The sequence below is a fragment of the Nerophis lumbriciformis genome, linkage group LG21, assembly GCF_033978685.3.
Source record: "Nerophis lumbriciformis linkage group LG21, RoL_Nlum_v2.1, whole genome shotgun sequence".
Lineage (NCBI taxonomy): Eukaryota > Metazoa > Chordata > Actinopteri > Syngnathiformes > Syngnathidae > Nerophis > Nerophis lumbriciformis.
Genome location: NC_084568.2, coordinates 27,245,754 through 27,268,573, shown reverse-complemented (window position 1 = coordinate 27,268,573; position 22,820 = coordinate 27,245,754). Strand labels below are relative to the sequence as shown.

At 38.6% G+C, this 22,820-nt stretch overlaps 1 protein-coding gene across 7 annotated transcripts in view; it reads left to right on the top strand.

Annotated features, from left to right (window-relative positions):
* LOC133620899 (phosphatidylinositol 4-phosphate 5-kinase type-1 alpha-like) overlaps window positions 1-22,820 on the top strand; it is a 112,893-nt gene that overhangs the window by 61,858 nt on the left and 28,215 nt on the right. For 4 of the 7 annotated variants that reach the window (XM_061982531.2, XM_061982533.2, XM_061982534.2 and 1 more), the window contains 9 exons: window positions 8,210-8,445; window positions 8,522-8,605; window positions 8,676-8,724; window positions 8,803-8,887; window positions 8,985-9,155; window positions 9,230-9,356; window positions 9,439-9,501; window positions 9,587-9,686; window positions 14,080-21,628. In XM_061982531.2, coding sequence (XP_061838515.1) covers window positions 8,210-8,445; window positions 8,522-8,605; window positions 8,676-8,724; window positions 8,803-8,887; window positions 8,985-9,155; window positions 9,230-9,356; window positions 9,439-9,501; window positions 9,587-9,686; window positions 14,080-14,082 — 918 coding nt within the window. In that variant the 3' untranslated portion in view covers window positions 14,083-21,628. Of the gene's footprint in view, window positions 1-8,209; window positions 8,446-8,521; window positions 8,606-8,675; window positions 8,725-8,802; window positions 8,888-8,984; window positions 9,156-9,229; window positions 9,357-9,438; window positions 9,502-9,586; window positions 9,687-14,079; window positions 21,629-22,820 lie in introns of those variants that run through there. The other 3 variants (XR_009817584.2, XR_009817582.2, XR_009817583.2) reach the window with 2 other exon arrangements.

Below are 22,820 nucleotides of genomic sequence, written 5' to 3'. Positions count from 1 at the left end.
CAAAATTAGGTAAATATTATACATATTACGTGTTGTTATGAACATGTCTGTTACTACATTTTATATATATAAACATTGATGGAAGGTTTTTAAATTGTTTTAAAGGGCTTTAAAGGCTACAATGATGACTACCATTAACTGCATTTAGCTGGTGTTTTGTATTGTTTTAAGAAGCCTCATAAAAATTTTTTAAAACGTGTGTTCTTGTCTCTCATAATGATTGTGAATGATAAGCAAAGTTGGGTGGTTGAAATGATCATATACAGAGACAAGGTTTCGTACACCAAAACATAATTTTATTCGGTCTGTAGTTCATAAATGAAAAGTTTGTACAATGAGGGGTTTGGACCCACTGTATAATGTGACAGAAAAGTTGAAATGTTGATACTCATGATAACTAGAAAAGAGAACATAAACCTCCTGTAGTCCGTATATCCCACAATAAAGCACTGAGCTATGTTAGCGACTCGCCTCCCGAAAATGGCTGCACGAGTAAGGCATAATACTGCAGTGTTCCGGATCCCGCTCGAAGTCGAATCACTTGTTTCTCATTTTTGATTGTGTATGCTTGCGGCCATGCCTCCACTCACACAGACATATCAGTGAATGGCTGTCAAGCGCCTTAACTTTATTTCTTTAATTCTGCTATAGATAGCACAAAAAGTTTTGTTTATGAAACATAAAAAAAAATTCACAAATAGGATAAGGAGCAAGTGATTACATTTTGGGGGTGATCCAGGTGACCGTCTGGAATTATATCCAATATCCAATTCTTCGTCACTGTTAACCATTACCATATAGCTGCCTGAGGGAGGTTAGTTTCTCTGTAGCTCTGAGCAGTGGCTGGCAATGTAGTGCTAAAGCTAACCCTCAACCTCTAACCAATCTTACTAGATTAGCTGTGCTCGGGCGAGGAGGCTCCCAAATTCACAGTTTCGACTCAGAGGAGAAGAATATAGATGTATCCTTCACACAACTTGAGATTTATGGAGTATGGAATTTATGGAAATGTGCTATAGTGCCTTACTGGTATGCAATCATTTCTAATCCTTGAGCAGTATAAGACCCATTTGTTTTGACACCCTTGTTAAAGTATAGTGCATATATTAGGATTAATATAATTGTTAAGTTCTTTAATTTTTTTCTCATTTCTGACTACCGGTACTTAATCTTCTAAAAATGTATGCTTCATATGTCGGCACTTTCTTTTTATACTCTACCCTAAACGTCAGCTTTACAGATGCCATATCTGCAGTCTGCAGCTGTTGTGTACAGCTTAGTAGGTGTTACTGGTTGTATTTGCCCTGTGATTAACCTGCGACTCGACTTGGAGTCAGTCTTTTTGCCCACAGTCAGCTGGGATAGGCTTCAGTGTCCCTGTGATCCTTAGCAAAAAAAGGTGGTAGTAATAGATATAGAGCTCCTGTGTGCTCAAGAGTGGAAGGCTGATCTCTCAAGCGCCGAATGGAGAACTTTTATTTGAGCAAAACTGAAAACTAATCCTTTGTTTATTTTGATAGAAGCTTAAACTTGGAATGATGGAAGAGGCTGCAGGGCAGGCACATATTATTAGCAGCAAATAATCAATAATCCATTATAGAAGGCAAGCAATGTATTTACAATAGTCTTGTTAATTAGCTGAGTCACTATGACTTTGCCTCTTCTTGCATGCGTGAAAAAAGATACACATCATCACACACTTTGGATCCTCTCAGGTAACCCGACCAACAGCTCTGTTAATGCCTTCCCCCTGAATGATAAATGTCAGGAGGCTGTCACAGTTTACACTTCGACTTAAAAAGCTTTTTGACGGCTTTTTGTGTCCCATTTATTGTCTATGTAGAAGTTTAATTATCTAAGTAGCCACTATTTGTGTAGCTTCATATTGTGTTTATAGAGAGTCATGAGTGTCTTATGCCTTTAAAAGTAGCTGGCTTTAAACAATAGAAAACCTAGCTTGAACATGTGTTGTACATAACTTCGAGTATTTATTTCATGCTTTACAAGTGCTCAATATGGCCACCACCGGCAGCACGGACAACATCAAGACAATATGAGAATTCCTCCCAAACGCGCCCCAGGATGTCGCAATCCACCGTGTGGATTGCTGCTGTTATTCAAGCTTTCATGTCATCGATATTTGCTGGCAACGGTAAACATAAACTTAGTCTTTAACATACGCCCACAAAAAAAGTCACACAAAGTTAGGGCTGGGGATCTGTCTGTCTGTCTGTCTGTTAGAATGCTTTAGAACTGAATAAATGTGTATTGATTTTGGCGTATTCTTTTTTTATCATCCTGTATGTGTCTGTATATATCTGTATGTGTGTGTGTGTATATATATATATATATATATATATATATATATATATATATATATATATATATATATATATATATATATATATACACACAAACATGTGTACCGGTATGTATATGTGTGTGTGTGTATACATACATACATACATACATGCATACATACATACATACATACATACATACATACATATATATATATATATATATATATATATATATATATATATATATATATATATATATATATATATATATATATATATATATATATATATATATATATACATACATTAGGGGTGTGGGAAAAAATCAAATCGAATTCGAATTGCGATTTTCACGTTGTGCGATTCAGAGTCGATTCTAAAAAAAATTTAAATCGATTTTTATTTTAATTATTTATTTATTTATTTATTTTTTCATTTATTTATTTTTATTTTTTTTCATTAATCAATCCAACAAAACAATACACAGCAATACCATAACAATGCAATCCAATTCCAAAACCAAACCGACCCAGCAACACTCAGAACTGCAATAAACAGAGCAATTGAGAGGAGACACAAACACGACACAGAACAAACCAAAAGTAGTGAAACAAAAATGAATATTATCAACAACAGTATCAATATTAGTTACAATTTCAACATAGCAGTGATTAAAAATCCCTCATTGACATAATCATTAGACATTTATTAAAAAAAAAAAAAATGAACAATAGTGTCACAGTGGCTTACACTTGCATCGCATCTCATAAGCTTGACAAGACACTGTGTCCAATATTTTCACAAAGATAAAATAAGTCATATTTTTGGTTCATTTAATAGTTAAAACAAATTTACATTATTGCAATCAGTTGATAAAACATTGTCCTTTACAATTATAAAAGCTTTTTATAAAAATCTGCTACTCTGCTTGCATGTCAGCAGACTGGTAGATCCTGCTGAAATCCTATGTATTGAATGAATAGAGAATCGTTTTGAATTGGGAAAATATCGTTTTTGAATCGAGAATCGCGTTGAATCGGAAAAAATTGATTTTGAATCGAATTGTGACCCCAACAATCAATATTGAATTGAATCGTGGGACACCCAAAGATTCACAGTCCTAATATATATATGTATATATTAGAGATGCGCGGTTTGCGGGCACAACCGCGGACTCCGCGGATAATCCGCGGACTCCGCGGATTATCCGCGGATCGGGCGGATGAAATTTAAAAAAATTAGATTTTATCCGCGGGTCGGGTCGGGTCGGGTGGTTAAAAAAAAATTAGATTTTAAATAGATTCAGGCGGGTGGCAGTTAAACCAATTCGGAAATATATATACATAGTTAAATGTTGTTACCCACATACGAAAAACGAGCAGGCACCTGCAGCATATGCCACAACAGAAGAAAAAAAAAAAAAGAGATGGACACTTTTACGGAGCGGAGAAGGGACGCCTCGCCGGGGTCCGGGACCGAGGCCCCTTCCCCCGAGAGGGCCCCACCGGGAGCCGTAGCTGAGGCGATCCGCGAGAAGGCCCCGACGCAAGTCCAGGGTCACCACCGCGCCCACCGCACCGACACCCCGCCTCGTCCGCCTTCGCCGCGGCCGGCGTCACGCGCAGCAGGTAAGCAGCTTACCTGCCCGCCACCCCCGTGGCCGGGGGCTCGTAACAGGGGTCACTCCGCGCGCTCCGCCCGCGCAGCTTACCTGCCCGCCACCCCTGTTGCCGGGGGCGCGTAACAGGGGTCACTCCGCGCGCAGTGCGCTCACGAAAGGGGTGGGGCTCACCCTGGTTGATATAGACAGCAGCTAGGACGGTGGCCATGGAAGTTGGAACCCGCTAAGGAGTGTGTAACAACCCACCTGCCGAATCAACTAGCCCTGAAAATGGATGGCGCTGGAGCGTCGGGCCCATATACCCGGCCGTCGCCGGCAGCGAGACGCGCTTGCAGGTGCGCTCAGCGCGGCTCCCATATGATTGCGCACTGGTGTGCGTCTGGGTCGTGACAGCGTGGCACGCGAATGTCTGTGCTGCATTGGATCAGTCTCCTTTCTTTAACAGGCAAAAGCTTTATAACCTCACTAATGCCTTGCATCGTCTATATTAGATATATAACAACGGGCGGGTGCGGGCGGATGCGGTTCTGATCAAATGTTAGATCGGGTGGATTGCGGATGGTTGACGACTTTCTGATGCGGTTGCGGATGAAATAATTGCCTATCCGCGCATCTCTAGTATATATATATATATATATATATATATATATATATATATATATATATATATATATATATATATATATACATACACACACACACACACACACGCACACACACATATGTATGTATGTATATATGCATATATATGTATGTGTATATATGTATGCTTATATATGTATATATACTTACATATACATGTGTGTGTGTATATACAGTATATGCGTATACGTATATATACAAACCCCGTTTTAGATGTAAATATAAACGGAATACAATGATTTGCAAATCATTTTCTACCCATATTCAGTTGAATATGCTACAAAGACAACGTATTTGATGTTCGAACTGATAAACATTTTTTTTTGGCAAATAATCATTAACTTTAGAATTTGATGCCAGCAACACGTGACAAAGAAGTTGGGAAAGGTGGCAATAAATACTGATAAAGTTGAGAAATGCTCATCAAACACTTATTTGGAACATCCCACAGGTGTGCGGGCTAATTGGGAACAGGTGGGTGCCATGATTGGGTATAAAAGTAGATTCCATGAAATGCTCAGTCATTCACAAACAAGGATGGGGCGAGGGTCACCACTTTGTCAACAAATGCGTGAGCAAATTGTTGAACAGTTTAAGAAAAACCTTTCTCAACCAGCTATTGCAAGGAATCTAGGGATTTCACCATCTATGGTCCGTAATATCATCAAAGGGTTCAGAGAATCTGGAGAAATCACTGCACGTAAGCAGCTAAGCCCGTGATCTTCGATCCCTCAGGCTGTACTGCATCAACAAGCGACATCAGTGTGTAAAAGATATCACCACATGGGCTCAGGAACACTTCAGAAACCCACTGTCAGTAACTACAGTTGGTCGCTACATCTGTAAGTGCAAGTTAAAACTCTCCTATGCAAGGCAACAACACCCAGAAACGCCGTCGGCTTCGCTGGGCCTGAGCTCATCTAAGATGGACTGATACAAAGTGGAAAAGTGTTCTGTGGTCTAACGAGTCCACATTTCAAATTGTTTTTGGAAACTGTGGACGTCGTGTCCTCCGGACCAAAGAGGAAAAGAACTATCTGGATTGTTATAGGCGCAAAGTTGAAAAGCCAGCATCTGTGATGGTATGGGGGTGTATTAGTGCCCAAGACATGGGTAACTTACACATCCGCGAAGGCGCCATTAATGCTGAAAGGTACATACAGGTTTTGGAGCAACATATGTTGCCATCTAAGCAACTTTACCATGGACGCCCCTGCTTATTTCAGCAAGACAATGCCAAGCCACGTGTTACATCAACGTGGCTTCATAGTAAAAGAGTGTGGGTACTAGACTGGCCTGCCTGTAGTCCAGACCTGTCTCCCATTGAAAATGTGTGGCGCATTATGAAGCCTAAAATACCACAACGGAGACACCCGGACTGTTGAACAACTTAAGCTGTACATCAAGCAAGATTGGGAAAGAATTCCACCTGAGAAGCTTAAAAAATGTGTCTCTTCAGTTCCCAAACGTTTACTGAGTGTTGTTAAAAGGAAAGGCCATGTAACACAGTGGTGAACATGCCCTTTCCCAACTACTTTGGCACGTGTTGCAGCCATGAAATTCTAAGTTAATTAATATTTGCAAAAAAAAAAAAAAAAAATGTATGAGTTTGAACATCAAATATCTTGTCTTTGTAGTGCATTCAATTGAATATGGGTTGAAAAGGATTTGCAAATCATTGTATTCTGTTTATATTTACATCTAACACAATTTCCCAACTCATATGGAAACGGGGTTTGTATATATGTGTGTGTGCGTGTGCGTGTACCGGTAAATACATATGTTTTTCTTTTTTTTTTGAAGTCATGTTTTGGGCTGACTGAAAGATGACTTCCATTCCGCCATGTGTTGCATACTGCTACCCCGCTGTGCGAGGTTAGTGGTGAGCAGGAATATGTGCCTTTTTTTTGATTTTTTTTTAACATTTTTAGGGGTTCAAATGCATGCACAAGTGCACATACATAAAAGCAGTCTCAGAGAAGCAAATACCAATTTGCAGTCATGTTGTTGTTACAATAGAATATACTTGCACTTTCTGGTATATTGCTTGTCATTCGCAATCCTTAGGTGAGACAATAACACGTCTTTCTTTTTTATGCTGTTAATCACAAATAAACGCTAGCAATAGGTGGCTAACAATTCAGCTAATGGTGATTCTATTCATTTCGCCTATAAATTGCTCTAAAAACATACCAAAACCTCCATCAACATTTTATATTCGTGCTTAAAGTATATATGTAAGGTATTAACAGATACATTCATATAAACATGTAATACTCACGTATTTTGGTGATTTTAAGCATTACGGCGACGCACTGATTTCAAAGAGCGCAACACAACGTTCGCTATAACTAACTACTTATCATGGCAGACTTCATGAGAGCCAACAAAAGACTACTTTGGGGAAAATTATGATCCAGAACATCAGTTTTGAGCCTGAATATAAGGAGAATGAGCTACAAGTTGTAGAAGCTGAGTGATAGCAGATCTAACTATAGTAAAACTCTAAGCATCATGTAGCAGTATTGCTAAGTGTTGAAAAAGAAATACAATCTATGAACATAGTAAAGCAATCACTAACTGTACAATGTATGTTGCCACTGGGATGCCGACTGACGGGTATGTTTTTATATTAGAACAGAAGACTTGTGTTCCCTGATTATATGATCATCATAATTCTCAGGTAAAAAATGCAGGGAGCAAACAAGCATATTCGCCATGTCTACCGGGTATATGTTGAATGTCAAAATTGACCAACTCATGACCTCAGCCTTCTACTCTACTAGTGAGAGGCATGATTTATAATCCAGTACAAAATTTTATCAACTCAGAGCTGACACCGCAGCACAGTATGTCAATAGTTGCATAATTTACAGTACAGCGCGTGATCAATGCGCAATATTACCAAATAGTTCTTTGGCGTTAGCTCTTATACTAACAAAGTCGCTAATACTTGATTAATACGCAGGTGACGACATGTAAATGGAGTATTGTTGCCGTTTTTTTGGATGTTTTTAGAAGGCTTCATAAGCAGAATAGATGACACCCATTGAATACATTAACCACCTCATATTTATTTTTGCAATTTAAAATACACAAAAGACAAAAACATGTGTGTGCTTGTCTCACATAGGGACTGTAAATGATAGACAAAATTAGACAAAAAAATTCAGTTTCTTTTTAATGTTGCCCCAAACGATCCCTTTAAATGGCAAGAAACTTGATCCACTTTCTGTACATTTGCAATAAATGGAAATTGATCATTTAAATTAGATTGTCTGAGGAATTATTCCAGTCATATAGTGTCTACATCATATAGTTTCTATAACGATAACTTGTATTTAAAGATGGATTTTAAATGCATCAGTGAACTATCGAAAGAGACAAAACGTCATAAACTGCAATTAGCATTTTGTTTGCGCCGAATATGCATATGTTGTTGTGCTGTGGCAGAACAGCTTTTTTTGTTGTTGTTTTTTTTTAAGAGTGACGCTGTGGGGTTTCGAACATGTACACAGCTTTAGGCAAGAGTGTTATGTTGCTGGATAGTGGTCAGTTTCATACCATTTCTTACTTAAACAGTGGGCATTATTAGAGATTATTCCTGAAAACTAAGTCTATTGTTTTGTGTTTATTAAAAAAGCTATTGCAGAGTTTCAAAATCATGGATTACAGTCTGCTGATGGGTATTCACAACATGGACCAGGCCAGCCGGGAACGAGAACGGGCTGGGGGCTATCCGGTAGACAGCGGGGTGTCGGAGGGAGCAGTGACCCCAGATCAGCGCAGGCCGCAAGCCCAGAAGAGTCTTTACTGTACGGCCATGGAGTCCATCCAGGGGGAGGCTCGGGGAAAGGGAGCTTTGGATTCAGAAGACCAGTGAGTCTCCTAGCTGAACTCCACACCCGCGAACATTGATACCTGCAATCTCTGAATCATCTCTTGTATTTTGCAGCATGGGAGGCATTCCAGCTCGTAACCCAAAAGGAGAGAGGTTACTCATCTACATTGGCATCATTGACATCCTCCAGTCATACAGGTTTCTATCGCAAGAGAAAATCTATTTTTATGCATGTTTTTGGTAACCTTTTTTTCTCCTACCTTTTTAGATTTGCTAAGCGATTGGAGCACTCCTGGAAGGCCCTGGTGCATGATGGGGTAAGAGCTGTGCATTTAATGGCCTAAAAACACTTGGAAAAAATTTTGTTAATGGCTCTGTTGCCTTTTGTATTGTAGGATACGGTTTCGGTTCACAGACCTGGTTTTTACGCAGAGCGCTTCCAGCATTTCATGTGCAACACAGTGTTTAGGAAAATCCCATGTAAGTGCACATCTGCACTTTACTTTTAACATTCTCGGTGCTTTATTGGAACAGGAAATACTGGGCTCTTACATAAAACATCCTCTGTTCTCTGTAGTAAAGCTTTCCCCATCTAAGAAGAGCCGTAGTGGAGGTCAAGGGGGGCTTAGGAGGGTCCCCACTCTGGGAGCTCCCACTGCGCTCTCTCACGCAATGGGGCAGTTGGCTATGGACCCCAGACTTGTTTACCACCCCCATTTTAAAAGCACAGAGTCAGAGACTGACACTGGTAAGACCTTAAGCGACAAGAGACACGGCTTTTACAACGATTCAGTGCCCTCGTTTAGCATTTGCTTTTAATAGTCTTGCCAGGCAGACCAGATCTGGTTCCCAACACACAGCCGCTGCAAGACAACGCAACTGAATGTGAGGCCAACCTGTCCACCTCATCAGTAGGCAGTCTGGAATTTGCTTCTTCTCCTCCCCTAAGGTAGAGCATCGCCAAAATAATGACTTGTTTGCGCCTCCTATTATCAATCGGTGTTTTAAATACCATCTGCATTGACGTATAGGTCTGTGGGGGTGGAGGTGCACAAATCTGCAAACACAGACTACGACCAGGGTGCTTTTCACAGGTAACAACATGCAAAGCAAGCTTTGACTTTGTTTTCCGCTAAGTTGGTGTCTTGATTTTTATTGATAATACTATTTCTGTTCAAGTTTCGAGGTTGAAGGCAGTGCAGACAATTCAGCCAATCTGTCTGGAAGTGAAGATATAGTTTCGCTATCTGACATCATCCCTGAGACGACCATCAATTTTGTATGTCTGCCCACTCACCTTATACTACCCTAACATCATACAGTGGAACCTCTAAGGCATGGGTGTCAAACTCTGGCTCGCGGGCCAAATTTGGCCCACCGTGTAATTTCATTTGGCCCTTGAGGCAAAATCAAATTAACACTAGAGCTGGCCCGCCGATTATATACAGCGGCGGTGCCGCAGTAACACCGCATTCACCGCTAATTCTCATACTTGCCAACCCTCCCAGGAGACTCCCAAATTTCAGTGCCCCTCCCAAAAATCTGCCCCAAGCTGTCGTCATGTCCGCTTTTCATCCAGTTTGACGTGCTGGCCCAGTCACATAATATGTGCAGCTTCTGCACGCACCAACACAAGTGACTGCAAGACATACTTGGTCAACAGCCAAACAGGTCAAACTGAGGGTGGTCTTATAAACAACTTTAACACTGTTACAAATTTGCGCCACACTGTGAACCCACACCAAACAAGAATGACAAACACATTTCGGGAGAACATCCGCACCGTAACACAACATAAACACAACAGAACAAATACCCAGAACCCTTTGCAGCACTAACTCTTCCGGGACGCTACAAGGTGTGTGCGTAGGGGTGGGGGGGCATATTTTGTAGCGTCCCGGAAGAGTTAGTGCTGCAAAGGGTTCTGGGTATTTGTTCTGTTGTGTTTATGTTGTGTTACGGTGCGGATGTTCTCCCAAAATGTGTTTGTCATTCTTGTTTGGTGTGGATTCACAGTGTGGCGTATATTTCTAACAGCGTTAAAGTTGTTTAGACGGCCACCCTCAGTGTAACCTGTATCGCTGTTGATAAAGTATGCGTTGCATTCACATGTGTGTGCGTACAGAAGTCGCACATATCTTGTGACTGGGCCGGCACGTTGTTAGAATGGATGAAAAGCGGACCTGACGACAGCTCGTAGAGGACGTTAAAGGCAGTGCCTTTAAGGCACGCCCCCAAGACTGTAGTCCGGTGGACTACGAGATATAATGACTGATGAACACCTTCGTTCGATAATGAAGGTTGCCTCAGCTCAAAGCCTGAGCCCCGACATTAATGAACTAGCATCCAAGAAAAGATGCAAGGTATCTGGCTTGGGCACATCAGATTAGATCCGTGTGTTGCAAACTGAGCTGTTTAAAGTCCTGAATGGTTGGTTTATTCATTATTTTATTTTCAAATTTATTAGCCTGTGGAAAAAATTAATGTTAATATTTAACTCAGAAGGCTGCAAATAGAAAAGCGCCATTCAATTTTTTTTTAAATTGTATTTGATATGCCATTGATATTTTTTTTATTATTATTATTATTGTTATTATTATTATTTGAAACTCGATTTTGCATGTCACTATAAAGTTATATAAGCCTTGCTTGTTCAATATTCAATGCAAAACTTGTTTGGGTCCCTATAAAAGGTTAATTTGTTCAACCTTGGCCCGCGGCTTTGTTCAGTTTTTACATTTTGGCCCACTCTGTATTTGAGTTTGACACCCCTGCTCTAAAGCATGCTATTTATCTGTCTGCTCGGGAGCCAAATCCAGCCAGGGAATGACACCATACTGGCCCCTGAGTTCAGTTCAAAACTTGCAACAAATTCCTTTTTTTTAATAGTGGTAACATTTTTTAGGCGGAAAACTCCTAAACACTGTATTCTGTTGTTAAACAGAGGAAGTTGAACCAATGTAAACATATTGGTAGATCCTTGCATTGTCATTTTGACCTTTCTAGCAAACATAAAACACTGGGGTCCAAACTTGTGATTTACATAACTGAGGCGTTCCTCAAGGCACCCTTTTAAGCCATGTCTTTTTTGGCAGTTAGAAATGTTTTTCATAATATGTCCTATGTAACTAAGCTGTAGCTTGTTTACTTCAGATGTTGTCAGCAGTCATTTGTTGAAATCGTTTAGTTATACTTGTGGTGTTCCTCAAGGTTCCGTTTTAGGTACCGGTACTGTCTTTTTCGTCTTTTGGCCTACTCAACTGGTGGCCCACGAGTTCATTTGAAAAAACTTGTGAGACCCAAATTTTTGCAGCAGATTCTTAAAAACACGTGAGTGCTGTCATAGAAATGATCTTTGACTTGCTATTTTGCAGATAAAGTTTAGTTTAGTTTAGTTTTATTATTTCTTCGGTCAGTGGTCAACAAAATAAACAAACAGTTTTACATAAACAAACAGTTGTACATTCATAAATTGAAAATGATGCAGACCGAAAGGGTTTAGGCTGAAGTTGAACACTTATTGCGCCTAACCCTATAAACAATGTCAAATACAAGATGAGCTTCCTAAAAATATGAAATTTCCTTTGCACAACATATTATAAATACACCTTGTACACAACATAAACACTGTTCAATTATATACACAGTAAAGACATGTGACATATCCTTGTACACGTGTTAGTTAAACCTTTGTACCAATTATATACTATATACAAACAATTATACTTCCATTATTATTTAAATCCCACATTTAGTTTGTAATTAACATCGATCATAGTATTAACTACTGTGTTGATTCAAGAGTGATATATTTTTCCAAGACATTGGTCTTAAAGTGTTTTTTAAATGGGTGAATGGAACTGGAACATTTTAAGGAATCATCAAGCTGTTCCACAGATGAACCCCCCTGACAGAAACACATCTACTTTTTAAGCTCACTCTTATGTTTGCTTTCTGAAAGACAAAATAAATAGACCAAAATCAAATGTCTACTGTATAAGACGCTGGTTCTCTGTAATATTCAAAATAAAACTATTGGTGAAGGGAGCGGTCCGCAGTAACACAGCAGAATAAAAATGATGGGGCAAGAAAACGGGCCGTAATTCGAATGCATAAATGATCATCTAAATAAGGGCGGGTCAGAGGTTGTATCTTGTCCATAAGGACAGAGGTTTTTTGTTCATTTCATAAAAACCTGGTACTTCAAAAGCAAGCAAGATAGGTGATTGATCTATTTACATTTGGTGTTCATAAATGCAACAGATTACTGTTGGAACGTCTTTAAGAAGTTAAAAGTCCCAACGATAGTCACACACACACACTAGGTGTGGTGAAATTATCCTCTGCATTTGACCCATCCCCATGTTCACCCCCTGGGAGGTGAGGGGGGCAGTGAGCAGCAGCGGTGGCCGCACTCGGGAATAATTTTTGTGATTTTAACCCCCGATTCCAACCCTTGATGCTGAGTGCCAAGCAGGGAGGCAATGGGTCACATTTTTATAGTTTTTGGTATGACTCGGCCGAGGTTTGAACTCACAACCTTTCAGGCACAGGGCGGACACTCTAACCACATGGCCACTGAGCAGGTCAAGTTTTGCGTATTATATAACTTAAGATGAGGCGCAAAAAACAAACGCTATTGCCGCCACATTTGAGCTGCAAGTGCCACAAAATAGTTTACACCTTTCTCGACCAGTAGGTAAAATAAATGTTTTAGCAAATAGAAAACACTTTTTTCGCATTTCACTATTAAATATTCAGTTTTACTTCAGAAACTGACAAGCACCGTGCTCTCTCTGTGGCACAACTAGACAAATCCATCAGACTGAAATTTGATGACGTCATCTAACATTGAAGCTGGTATTCGCTCGCGCTATGTCTGTTTTACTGTGTTTATAACTAAATTAAAGCATCAATAATTTGATGAAGTCCGTGAGCGTGTGGTGCCCTCGCCAACAAGGCACATAAAAGAGACGCTGTCCTGATGAATCTGAGCGGTCTATCTTTATTTAGAATATAAACATTATTTGACCGACTTGAATCATTTGATACTGAAAAATACAGTTAAATAAACTAAACAATCACATTAAATAAACTCAATACTAATACATTCAAATCAATCAACAACATTCACTCTGGAGCACAATATATGAAAGACTTAACTTTCAAAATAAAAATGAGTGAAACAACACCACGGATCGCTCAAAAGAAGTGTTTGTTTGGATGAAATTAATTATGGTGGATGGAATAAACATTCCTCTGAAAAAACGGATCTGTTTTTACTTATTGTTAGAGCCAAGCTGGCAAAAAATTTGAACAAAATTATCCATATTCCATTTTTGTAATACATTTGACTATTTCAAATTGGGATTTAGATTTTGGTTGTTTGGAACACTTCAATTGCAACCCACATCAGCAGGATGGCTGTTTCATGAAAATCTCCACGCAAAAAATTATTAGCAAAAAAAAAATATGTTTTTGCGCCAAATCTCTTCTTTTATAGCCCTCAATCACAAGTGCCTCAAAGGGCTTCACAAATTTGCATTTGTTTCATAATTCGGACATCGTCGGTATTGGACTTTAGGGTTTCCACTGTATATTTCTCGTAACCAAAGCCACATTTGTACAGTATTTTGTTTTGTCACCTTGATTTTTGGTTTGATCTTTTGCAGTAAAAAATAAAGTGCTGTGTGAAGAGGACATGTGCCTAGAAGAGATGAGGCAGGCAGACGTAAGGATAAGGAGAGCGAAAGCCTTCCCGTCCACCTGGGACCCCCTGCACTACCATTTAAACTCACAGTGGACGCCTGAGGAGGCAGCGACGGTTGAGACGAAGACGTGCAATGATGGGCCACAACACGTCCGTGTTTGCGTGTATGTAGTCTTTCCCAGCCGTCAACACTGTCACTGTGTGCGTGCACACAGATCCATGTCCCAAAGGTAATTTTCCCCCCAGAACTATATGAATTTGAGTTAGAACCACAATTTCTTTATTATTTTATTGATAGTTTTTTTTTCTACCCATAGTCTGCTAAAAGCAGCAGTGTATCAGGAGAGTAGTCAAATGAGGACATCTTGTTGTACTATGAAGATGAGTCACTATTTTTTGTGTGGGTACAGAACAGTACGTCTGAGAGGGATCATAGTTGTTTATTTTTTCCTCCTGTTGCAGCACATCAACTCACCCTTGGTACTCACCCCACTCTGTGGTTAGTGGAGGTTTTCATATCAATAACTGTCAGTGCAATCACGTTTTAGCTCTCAAGTTGTGGATTTTTTTTAATTTTTATCAGATGAGGTAACCGTAGAGGGATGGCCCTAACCTGAGCAAAGCAGTCAGGTTTTACGCCACCGTGGTGCTGCAGACTGTGTGGCTACTCGTCGCCACTGCTGAATGTACACGTTTCCACATAGAATGTGTCTTATTAACCCAGAAGAAAGCGATGAAAGTCTCCGCCTCTCATGATGTTGACCATATGTGCTAAAGGTTTGATGTGAATGGCAAGAAGAGCTGTTGGCAGTTTTCCTCTCTGATGAAGTACTAAGCCAAACATTTCCAGCTGCGACCGTTTTTGTATTGTCGTGTCTGTTCCTATTTATGCGTTACCGTCCCCTCAACTGACGTTTTCTTTTACACACGCATGCCTTATCACTACAGACTATCTGCATGTCGTCGTCGGCGAATCATTATCCTAGGTTTGAAATACATTTTAATGCAGACTGTACAACTCCTTAAACTGTTAAAACCACACTGAAAATAATCAAGTCAAAATGGTATGAGAATAAAGTGTGAATATTACGAGAAAAAAATGTCTCAAAATACATAAGTGAATGTAAAATTTCCTACGCACAGACAAACAGTGGAGGCTAGCACCCACTTTCTTTAGTGAGAGGTAATTTATTTATCAGGTGTTGATACTTTATTAAGTATGTGTACAGTAGTTGGGAATTAAATAAAGTCAACACAAGTAAGTAGGCCTACTGCTTCTCTCAGGAACACACAATGTCGTTAAAACAGCAGGGGAGAAAGGACAAGTCGTCACCAGCGGCATATGTACAGAAATATCTAGTTGTCAATAGCAATTCAATTCAGGAGATTTGTGTAAACATTTATGTCCTCCAGGGTAGTCCTGACAAAACATAATTGAGAAACACTGCATTAGTGTTCATACTGATCAATGCAACAGCACCACAACCCTCCAAAAAGATCAATATAATTGTGTTTTGTATTCTATATGGGGCCAGATCACAACAGAAGTTATTTAAAGTTAAAGTTAAAGTACCAATGATTGTCACACACACACTAGGTGTGGCGAAATTATTCTCTGCATTTGACCCATCACCCTTGATCACCCCCTGGGAGGTGAGGGGAGCAGTGAGCAGCAGCGCTGGTCGCGCCCGGGAATCATTTTTGGTGATTTAACCCCCAATTCCAACCCTCTACATTCCGTATAAAACAAGCCTATTCCATTTTATTTTATGTACTCCACTAACTGACATGCAGGGGTTCTTAACCTTTTTGATCTCGGGACCCAACTTTTCAACTACAGAGGGATCCGGGCTAGGGGTGTGGGAAAAAATCGATTCCAATTCGAATCGCGATTCTCACGTTGTGCGATTCAGAATCGATTCTAATTTTTTTTTAAATCGATTTTTTATTTTTATTTTTTTTCATTAATCAATCCAACAAAACAATACACAGCAATACCATAACAATGCAATCCAATTCCAAAACCAAACCCGACCCAGCAACACTCAGAACTGCAATAAACAGAGCAATGAGAGGAGACACAAACACGACACAGAACAAACCAAAAGTAGTGAAACAAAAATGAATATTATCAACAACAGTATCAATATTAGTTACAATTTCAACATAGCAGTGATTAAAAATCCCTCATTGACATTATCATTAGACATTTATAAAAAAAAAAAAAAAGAACAATAGTGTCACAGAGGCTTACACTTGCATCGCATCTCACAAGCTTGACAACACACTGTGTCCAATATTTTCACAAAGATAAAATAAGTCATATTTTTGGTTCATTTAATAGTTAAAACAAATTTACATTATTGCAATCAGTTGATAAAACATTGTCTTTACAATTATAAAAGCTTTTTACAAAAATCTACTACTCTGCTTGCATGTCAGCAGACTGGGGTAGATCCTGCTGAAATCCTATGTATTGAATGAATAGAGAGTCGTTTTGAATCGGGAAAATATCGTTTTTGAATCGAGAATCGAAAAAAATCGATTTTGAATCGAATCGTGACCCCAAGAATCGATATTGAATCGAATCGTGGGACACCCAAAGATTCGCAGCCCTAGTCCGGGCCCCACCCAAATATTAACACTGAATTAGTAATCTGTCTTGATTTTTATCATATTCAATCTTTATAGCTAACCTACTTACAGTTTACAACCTTATCAAGTGATATGAAACCATGTGTTAATCAACAGGATTATTATTCATTAACACATAAACCTTAGGCTTAAGTCAGTTATAAAAATAAGTACTAAACAAATATACTGCGTAAGAAGGGACTCACAAATAAACTTACGTACAATTATGTTGTGCTATAATACACTTATTTAATAGATAGGTTTCTTAATAAACTCAATAAAATGAAAATGAAAATACAGCTTCACCACTTCAGTCATCATTTTTGCGCTTAAGAAACTTCTGTGAATTTAGCTCGCCACTTCTGTTTTTTTTTTATTGTCATTACTGCCACAAGTGGTGGAAAAGTGTTACACCTGAGTACCGCTGCTGCCAATATGGACCAAAGCTGAGAAATACATATTTTTTGGCGGTCCTCTTGGGGGCGCTAGTGACCCAACTATAGGCCCTTGCCCTATGTTTGAGACCCACTGATATCATTTACTGTCATATTACATTAGATCTTAAAATGCCCTTAAAAATGAATGTGCAAAATTAGAATTGATTCAATCCTAAAATCACAACTTTTTACTATTACAGATTTTGTGTAAAATTGAAACTTTTTCCATTATTACGATTTTATTCTTGTCAAAACTGCTACCATACCATACATTGTAAAATCATTCATATTTTTCCTCGTTAAATAACTTAATTCTAATATTACGTTACAAGCTTAAAATCACTAATTGAAATGTTAATGCGTGAAATTACGACTTTGTCTTAACATCACAACTTTTATTTGGATTATAGCTTTGTGTACAATGTTTACTTTTTTTGTAAAATTCTGATTAATGGTCATTTAAGACTTTACTCACGTAAAATGATGGCGTTTCCCTCAAGCACTCTAAATATAATTGTTGCAAAGTTACTTTTTGCACACCATATCGTTTCTTAATCTTTATTTTTTTTTCCATTTTTATAAACTTTTCAAAAATGGCTATTCTTGAGAATTATTCTCATAATATTCTGACTTTATTCTCATATAAGCATTGTCCCCCTCATTTTCAGTGTGGCTTAAGCTCCTTTGTACTTTGGGTAAATTAAGTTTTTTAAAGATCAGAATGTCATGATGTAGGAGGGCAATTTGGAATATTCACAAATGCAGTTTTAATTTGGAAATCCTTTGTAAGGAGTTCTGTGTGATGATTACCGGGTAGTCTGCTCACTCTGTTGATTGCAACATGGCATTCAAATCCTCCACACTGGTCTTTCAATGCCGTGTTTCCCAACCCTTATTATGCTATGGCACATATATTTTTTCAGTTAAAAAAAATGTCACAGTAAACCACTAAAAAAAGTATCAGACATGATTATTCTGCTAATTATGTAACTTCTGCCATCTAGTGGAAGAGCATTGAATTGTTCAGCCTGTCACTATACATAACTGTCATTGACCATGATACACTATTTGTAGTAAGTAACAATTTTCAGACCAATTAAGTGAAATTGGATCATTTATTGTGGCACAATACACTTAACGTGGTTGGGAATCACCGCTATAAGGCAACAGATGACTGATGGACTCAATCTAATGTTGCTCATTTCTGCTGGTTACAGAAATGATGGCGCCTGCGTCCACTCCTGGACCAACTACTTAAAATTATGTGTAAAAGTAGTTTTGGTTCTCATTTATTGTATGTAGTCTTCTTTATATGCTTTTGCATTCATGCTGTTGCTGTTTCAGAGCACTAAATAACACTTGGAGCTGGCCTTTTTATTTTTATTTTTAAATTTACAGAAGTGAGAGATTTCACATACGCTCACTGTACAATACGTGACTTCATCTCGTCTGCTGTAATTTGAACTACATGTGGTCTTTGCAGCAGAGAACTTTATGGACTGAATCTAAACAAAAAAAATATCATGTTCAATGCACATTTTGTTTTTCAAGTCAGTCACTGCACCAAAGAGACGAAGAGTTTTGCAAAAGGCTCACAGTAGTTCAGGATATATTTAACATTGGCTTTGGTCTGTGCTTTAAGGGGCCCTATTCTACATTTGCAACTTTTCAGACGTGTGTACACTATCTGTTTAAACATGATGTGAAAATATAGTATCATGAGGTTGCTGTGTTTTAGAAGGGAACTGCACTTTTTTGGAATGATGCCTATAATTGACAATCCTTATGTAAGAAAAGAACGCATGTTTTTCTTTTTTTTTAATGCATTCTAACTTGTAAATAAACACTAGCAAAAGTGAGCTAGCAATGGAGGTAATGGGATTTGCTCTATTGTGCCTATAAAGCACTCTAAAAACATCCCCAAATTGATATAAAACTGATTAAATAATGTAGTAACAGGTACATCTATAATAACATGTAATATTTACATATTTTGGTCATTTTAAACATACGGCAGCATATTATTTCACAGACGCATCACAAAGTTCACTATTTCCTTTAACAACAACTACTACTGATTACGGCACACTTCATGAGTGCCCAGATCAGCTACTTTGGGACAAATGATGATCCAGAACCTTATATATTTTTCAGCCCAAGTATACAGAGGATGAGCAAGAGGTCTTATAAGCTGAGTGATAATCAGATCCAGGAAGTAGCACAATTGCTAAACAAGAAATACAAACTACGGACATAAAACAAGCACTTACTGTACAATGTCTGCTCTGTTTGATGCTGATTGATGGGATGTTTATATATATTTCGTCTAGATGAAGAATGAATCATAATCCCCATGTCGGTAAAAGAAAGACATTTAAAAAAAAAAAAACATATTTTCATGTCTTGTCCTCTCTGTCGGGGGCCTAAGTTGAATGTCAAAGTTGATTAACTTTTCAGTTTATGACCACAACCTTCTACTATACAAGTGAGAGGCATGATTTATAATATCTAAATTAACTACTACTAACTTGGAGGTGATGCAAAAGCTCACCGGCTCAGTCTGTCAATAGTGTCACAAGCTAGTTACCTCTCTGTGATCCCAGCGTTGCAAAAAGTAGGGCCTCAGCGTTGGCGCTTATAATACAATATCGCTAATACTTGGTTAGTGTTCAGGTCACCAGATGTAAATGGAGTATTGTTGTCGGTTTTTGTATGTTTTTTTAGAGGGCTTGGACACATGATATTACTCCTATTAGCTGCATTGTTATTCACCTCGTACTTGGCGTTTTCTTACAAATTAGAATGCATTAAAAAAAAGTTGTCTTACATAGGGATTGTGAATGATAGGCAAAATTCCCTCAAAAAACTGCAGTTCCCCTTTTTAGCTTATCTTTGCTTTTGTTTGTATGGCACTCCCGAATCTCGTCAACGGTCGGTTAAGAGAACTTCACATGGTCTTACAAAATTTTCACATCACAACTTTAGTAAGTACGTGTATGACAGCACAGCTGTAGTTGATGACCAACATTCAGTACTGTTTGTCGCGGATTCATCTAAATGCAGCTACAAATTGTTTTTTGGGATGTAAGAATTGTTTCTAAACCAATGGGAATATTTGGACTCTCGCTACTTAATGAAAAGCTATTTTGTAAAGAAAGGGCAGTTTTTACACCGGATTCCTAATATTGATCCAATTGTTTACTATTTGCAAAAAAACATTAGCAAGTTGAGGAGGGCGTGTCTCTGCAACTCAAAGTAGTGTGTGTGACTTTTATTCAGGAATCGACTAAGACATATGTTTAACGATTTGTATAAAGGCTAAAAAGAAGTCATGTGTACTTAAAGATAAAATGTGTTTATTGTTGTGCTATTAGTGTGTATTAGTATGTTTATTTCAGCTTGTTCTCATTACTTTTGCTCCATTTTTTAATTTTTTGTTTTGATTAATTTTATTTCTTCAGTGTGCTGCGGTCCAAAAAAACCAAAAGGCCACTAGGCCGCACTTTAAACCTCCCTGCTTTTATGGCTCCTCCTCAGGGTTGAGTGCAGGATGTAATGTTAGCGTATTTAGAAAACGATGGTAATTAACGAGAGACGGAGAGTGTCATTGCAGTTGGAACTAATCGAAAATTCTTAATGCGACGTTAAACGTTGATCCAAAGTTGGTGGAGGTGGGCTGTACGCCCTCTGAACGTGGTACCTACTAGCTGGTCAAGCTATTAGTCAGTGACAGCTGAGCTATCTGGTTCCACCCATGATTAACCGCAGCAAAGTAGACGTGGTCTAGGAGCAGGCTGATACATCCGAGAATGTTGGCCTAGAGGAGAAGAATGCAGATTCACTTGATATTAAGAGAAAGTTACTATAGTGCTCCACTGCATGTGATCCAATATCATTTTAAAAGACCTTGAAATGAGAATCATAGGATACCTTTATGGATCCATTTTCAAACTGGATTTGTTTTGCTATTTAGTGTAATGTCTCAGAAGCTACAAAATCACTATTTTTATTCTGTTAAGTGAGAGATTGATCAGCACACTCCTGTAAAATGTACAAGATGATTTCACACTCCAGGATTTTGCGATGTAGCTATAATTTCTCGCAAATTCAACCAATCCCCACAAATTATGCTCGGCGTTGCAATTTTGGCTAAAATGTGCGGGGATTGGACAATCATAATTTTTGACAATGTAATTTGTCCCTGAGCAGTGCTTAGACGCGCAAGTTAACTCTCTAACTAGCTATCTGACTAGCACCAGACTGGCCTTTGAGTTCAGTTCAAAACTTGCGAGAAAGTAACATTTTTGCCGCAGATTACGAAAAACGAGAGCTGATCGGTGACTAAAGCTATTCAAAGGTACGTACAGTACAGGCCAAAAGTTTGGACACACCTCATTTGATGCGTTTTCTTTATTTTCTTGACTATTTACATTGTAGATTGTCACTAAAGGCATCAAAACTATGAATGAACACATGTGGAGTTATGTACTTAACAAAAAACTGTGAAATAACTGAAAACATGTTTTATATTCTAGTTTCTTCAAAATAGCCACCCTTTGCTCTGATTACTGCTTTGCACACTCTTGGCATTCTCTCGGTGAGCTTCAAGCACACCTGTGAAGTTAAAACCATTTCAAGTGACTACCTCTTGAAGCTCATCGAGAGAATGCCCAGAGTGTGCAAAAAAGTAATCAGAGCGAAACGTGGCTATTTTTTTCCCCACCTTTTTTTGTTAAGTACATGACTCCACATGTGTTCATTCATAGTTTTGATGCCTTCAGTGACAATCTACAATGTAAATAGTCATGAAAATAAAGAAAACGCATCGAATGAGAAGGTGTGTCCAAACTTTTGGCCTGTACTGTAGGTCTTTAAAAATGGCAAAGTGCTACTGTTGTATAGAAGATCTTGGACCAGTTTAAACTAATTGCTTGTGTTTTAATTTAGAACTACCTATTTGTTGAAGTAAAACTTTTAAATGTGGCCCCCTGGTCCATAGCTTTCTGGAAATGTGCCCCCCAAAACAATTTAGTTGAGTAGCCCTGGTCTAACTGTCCTAACCAACAGCTAAGCTAGCTGGCATCCGTTACATTAAGCACAACCTTTATGGCCTGGTCAGCAACACACGTAAAAAAATAATCACATGGTGTCAAAGATTCTTTGTGATTTAACCCTTGTGCACACCTACGGCCTAAAATGGGTATTATATGGTCATTTAATAATATGTTCAGTTTAAAGGTTGGCGGTCTGAAATTTTGCCAGGGAGTTTTTCACCAATTTATATCATTATTTTATAAACGTTTTGGATTGTAACATTGTAGTATAGGATATAAACAAATTATGCACACTCTTTCCTAAAGCGGTCATAGTATGATTTGTTTTCTACATTTAAAATATTTCCTCGTGGGCTACATAACATGTAATGATAGGTTTTTGGTTAACATTTTGCATAGATGTTTTACAGACCATATTCAAGCCGCTTTCTGACCATCTCCTCAGGATGCGCCGTTTTGTTGGCGGTCTTATTTATGTGGCTCCACTTCAACTGCGTTTTTTCCACGTCATCCATGTTGTAGTCTTCAGCGCTTCAGAATTGTACGCTATTTTGTATTAAAAATGGCAACAGCGGAGG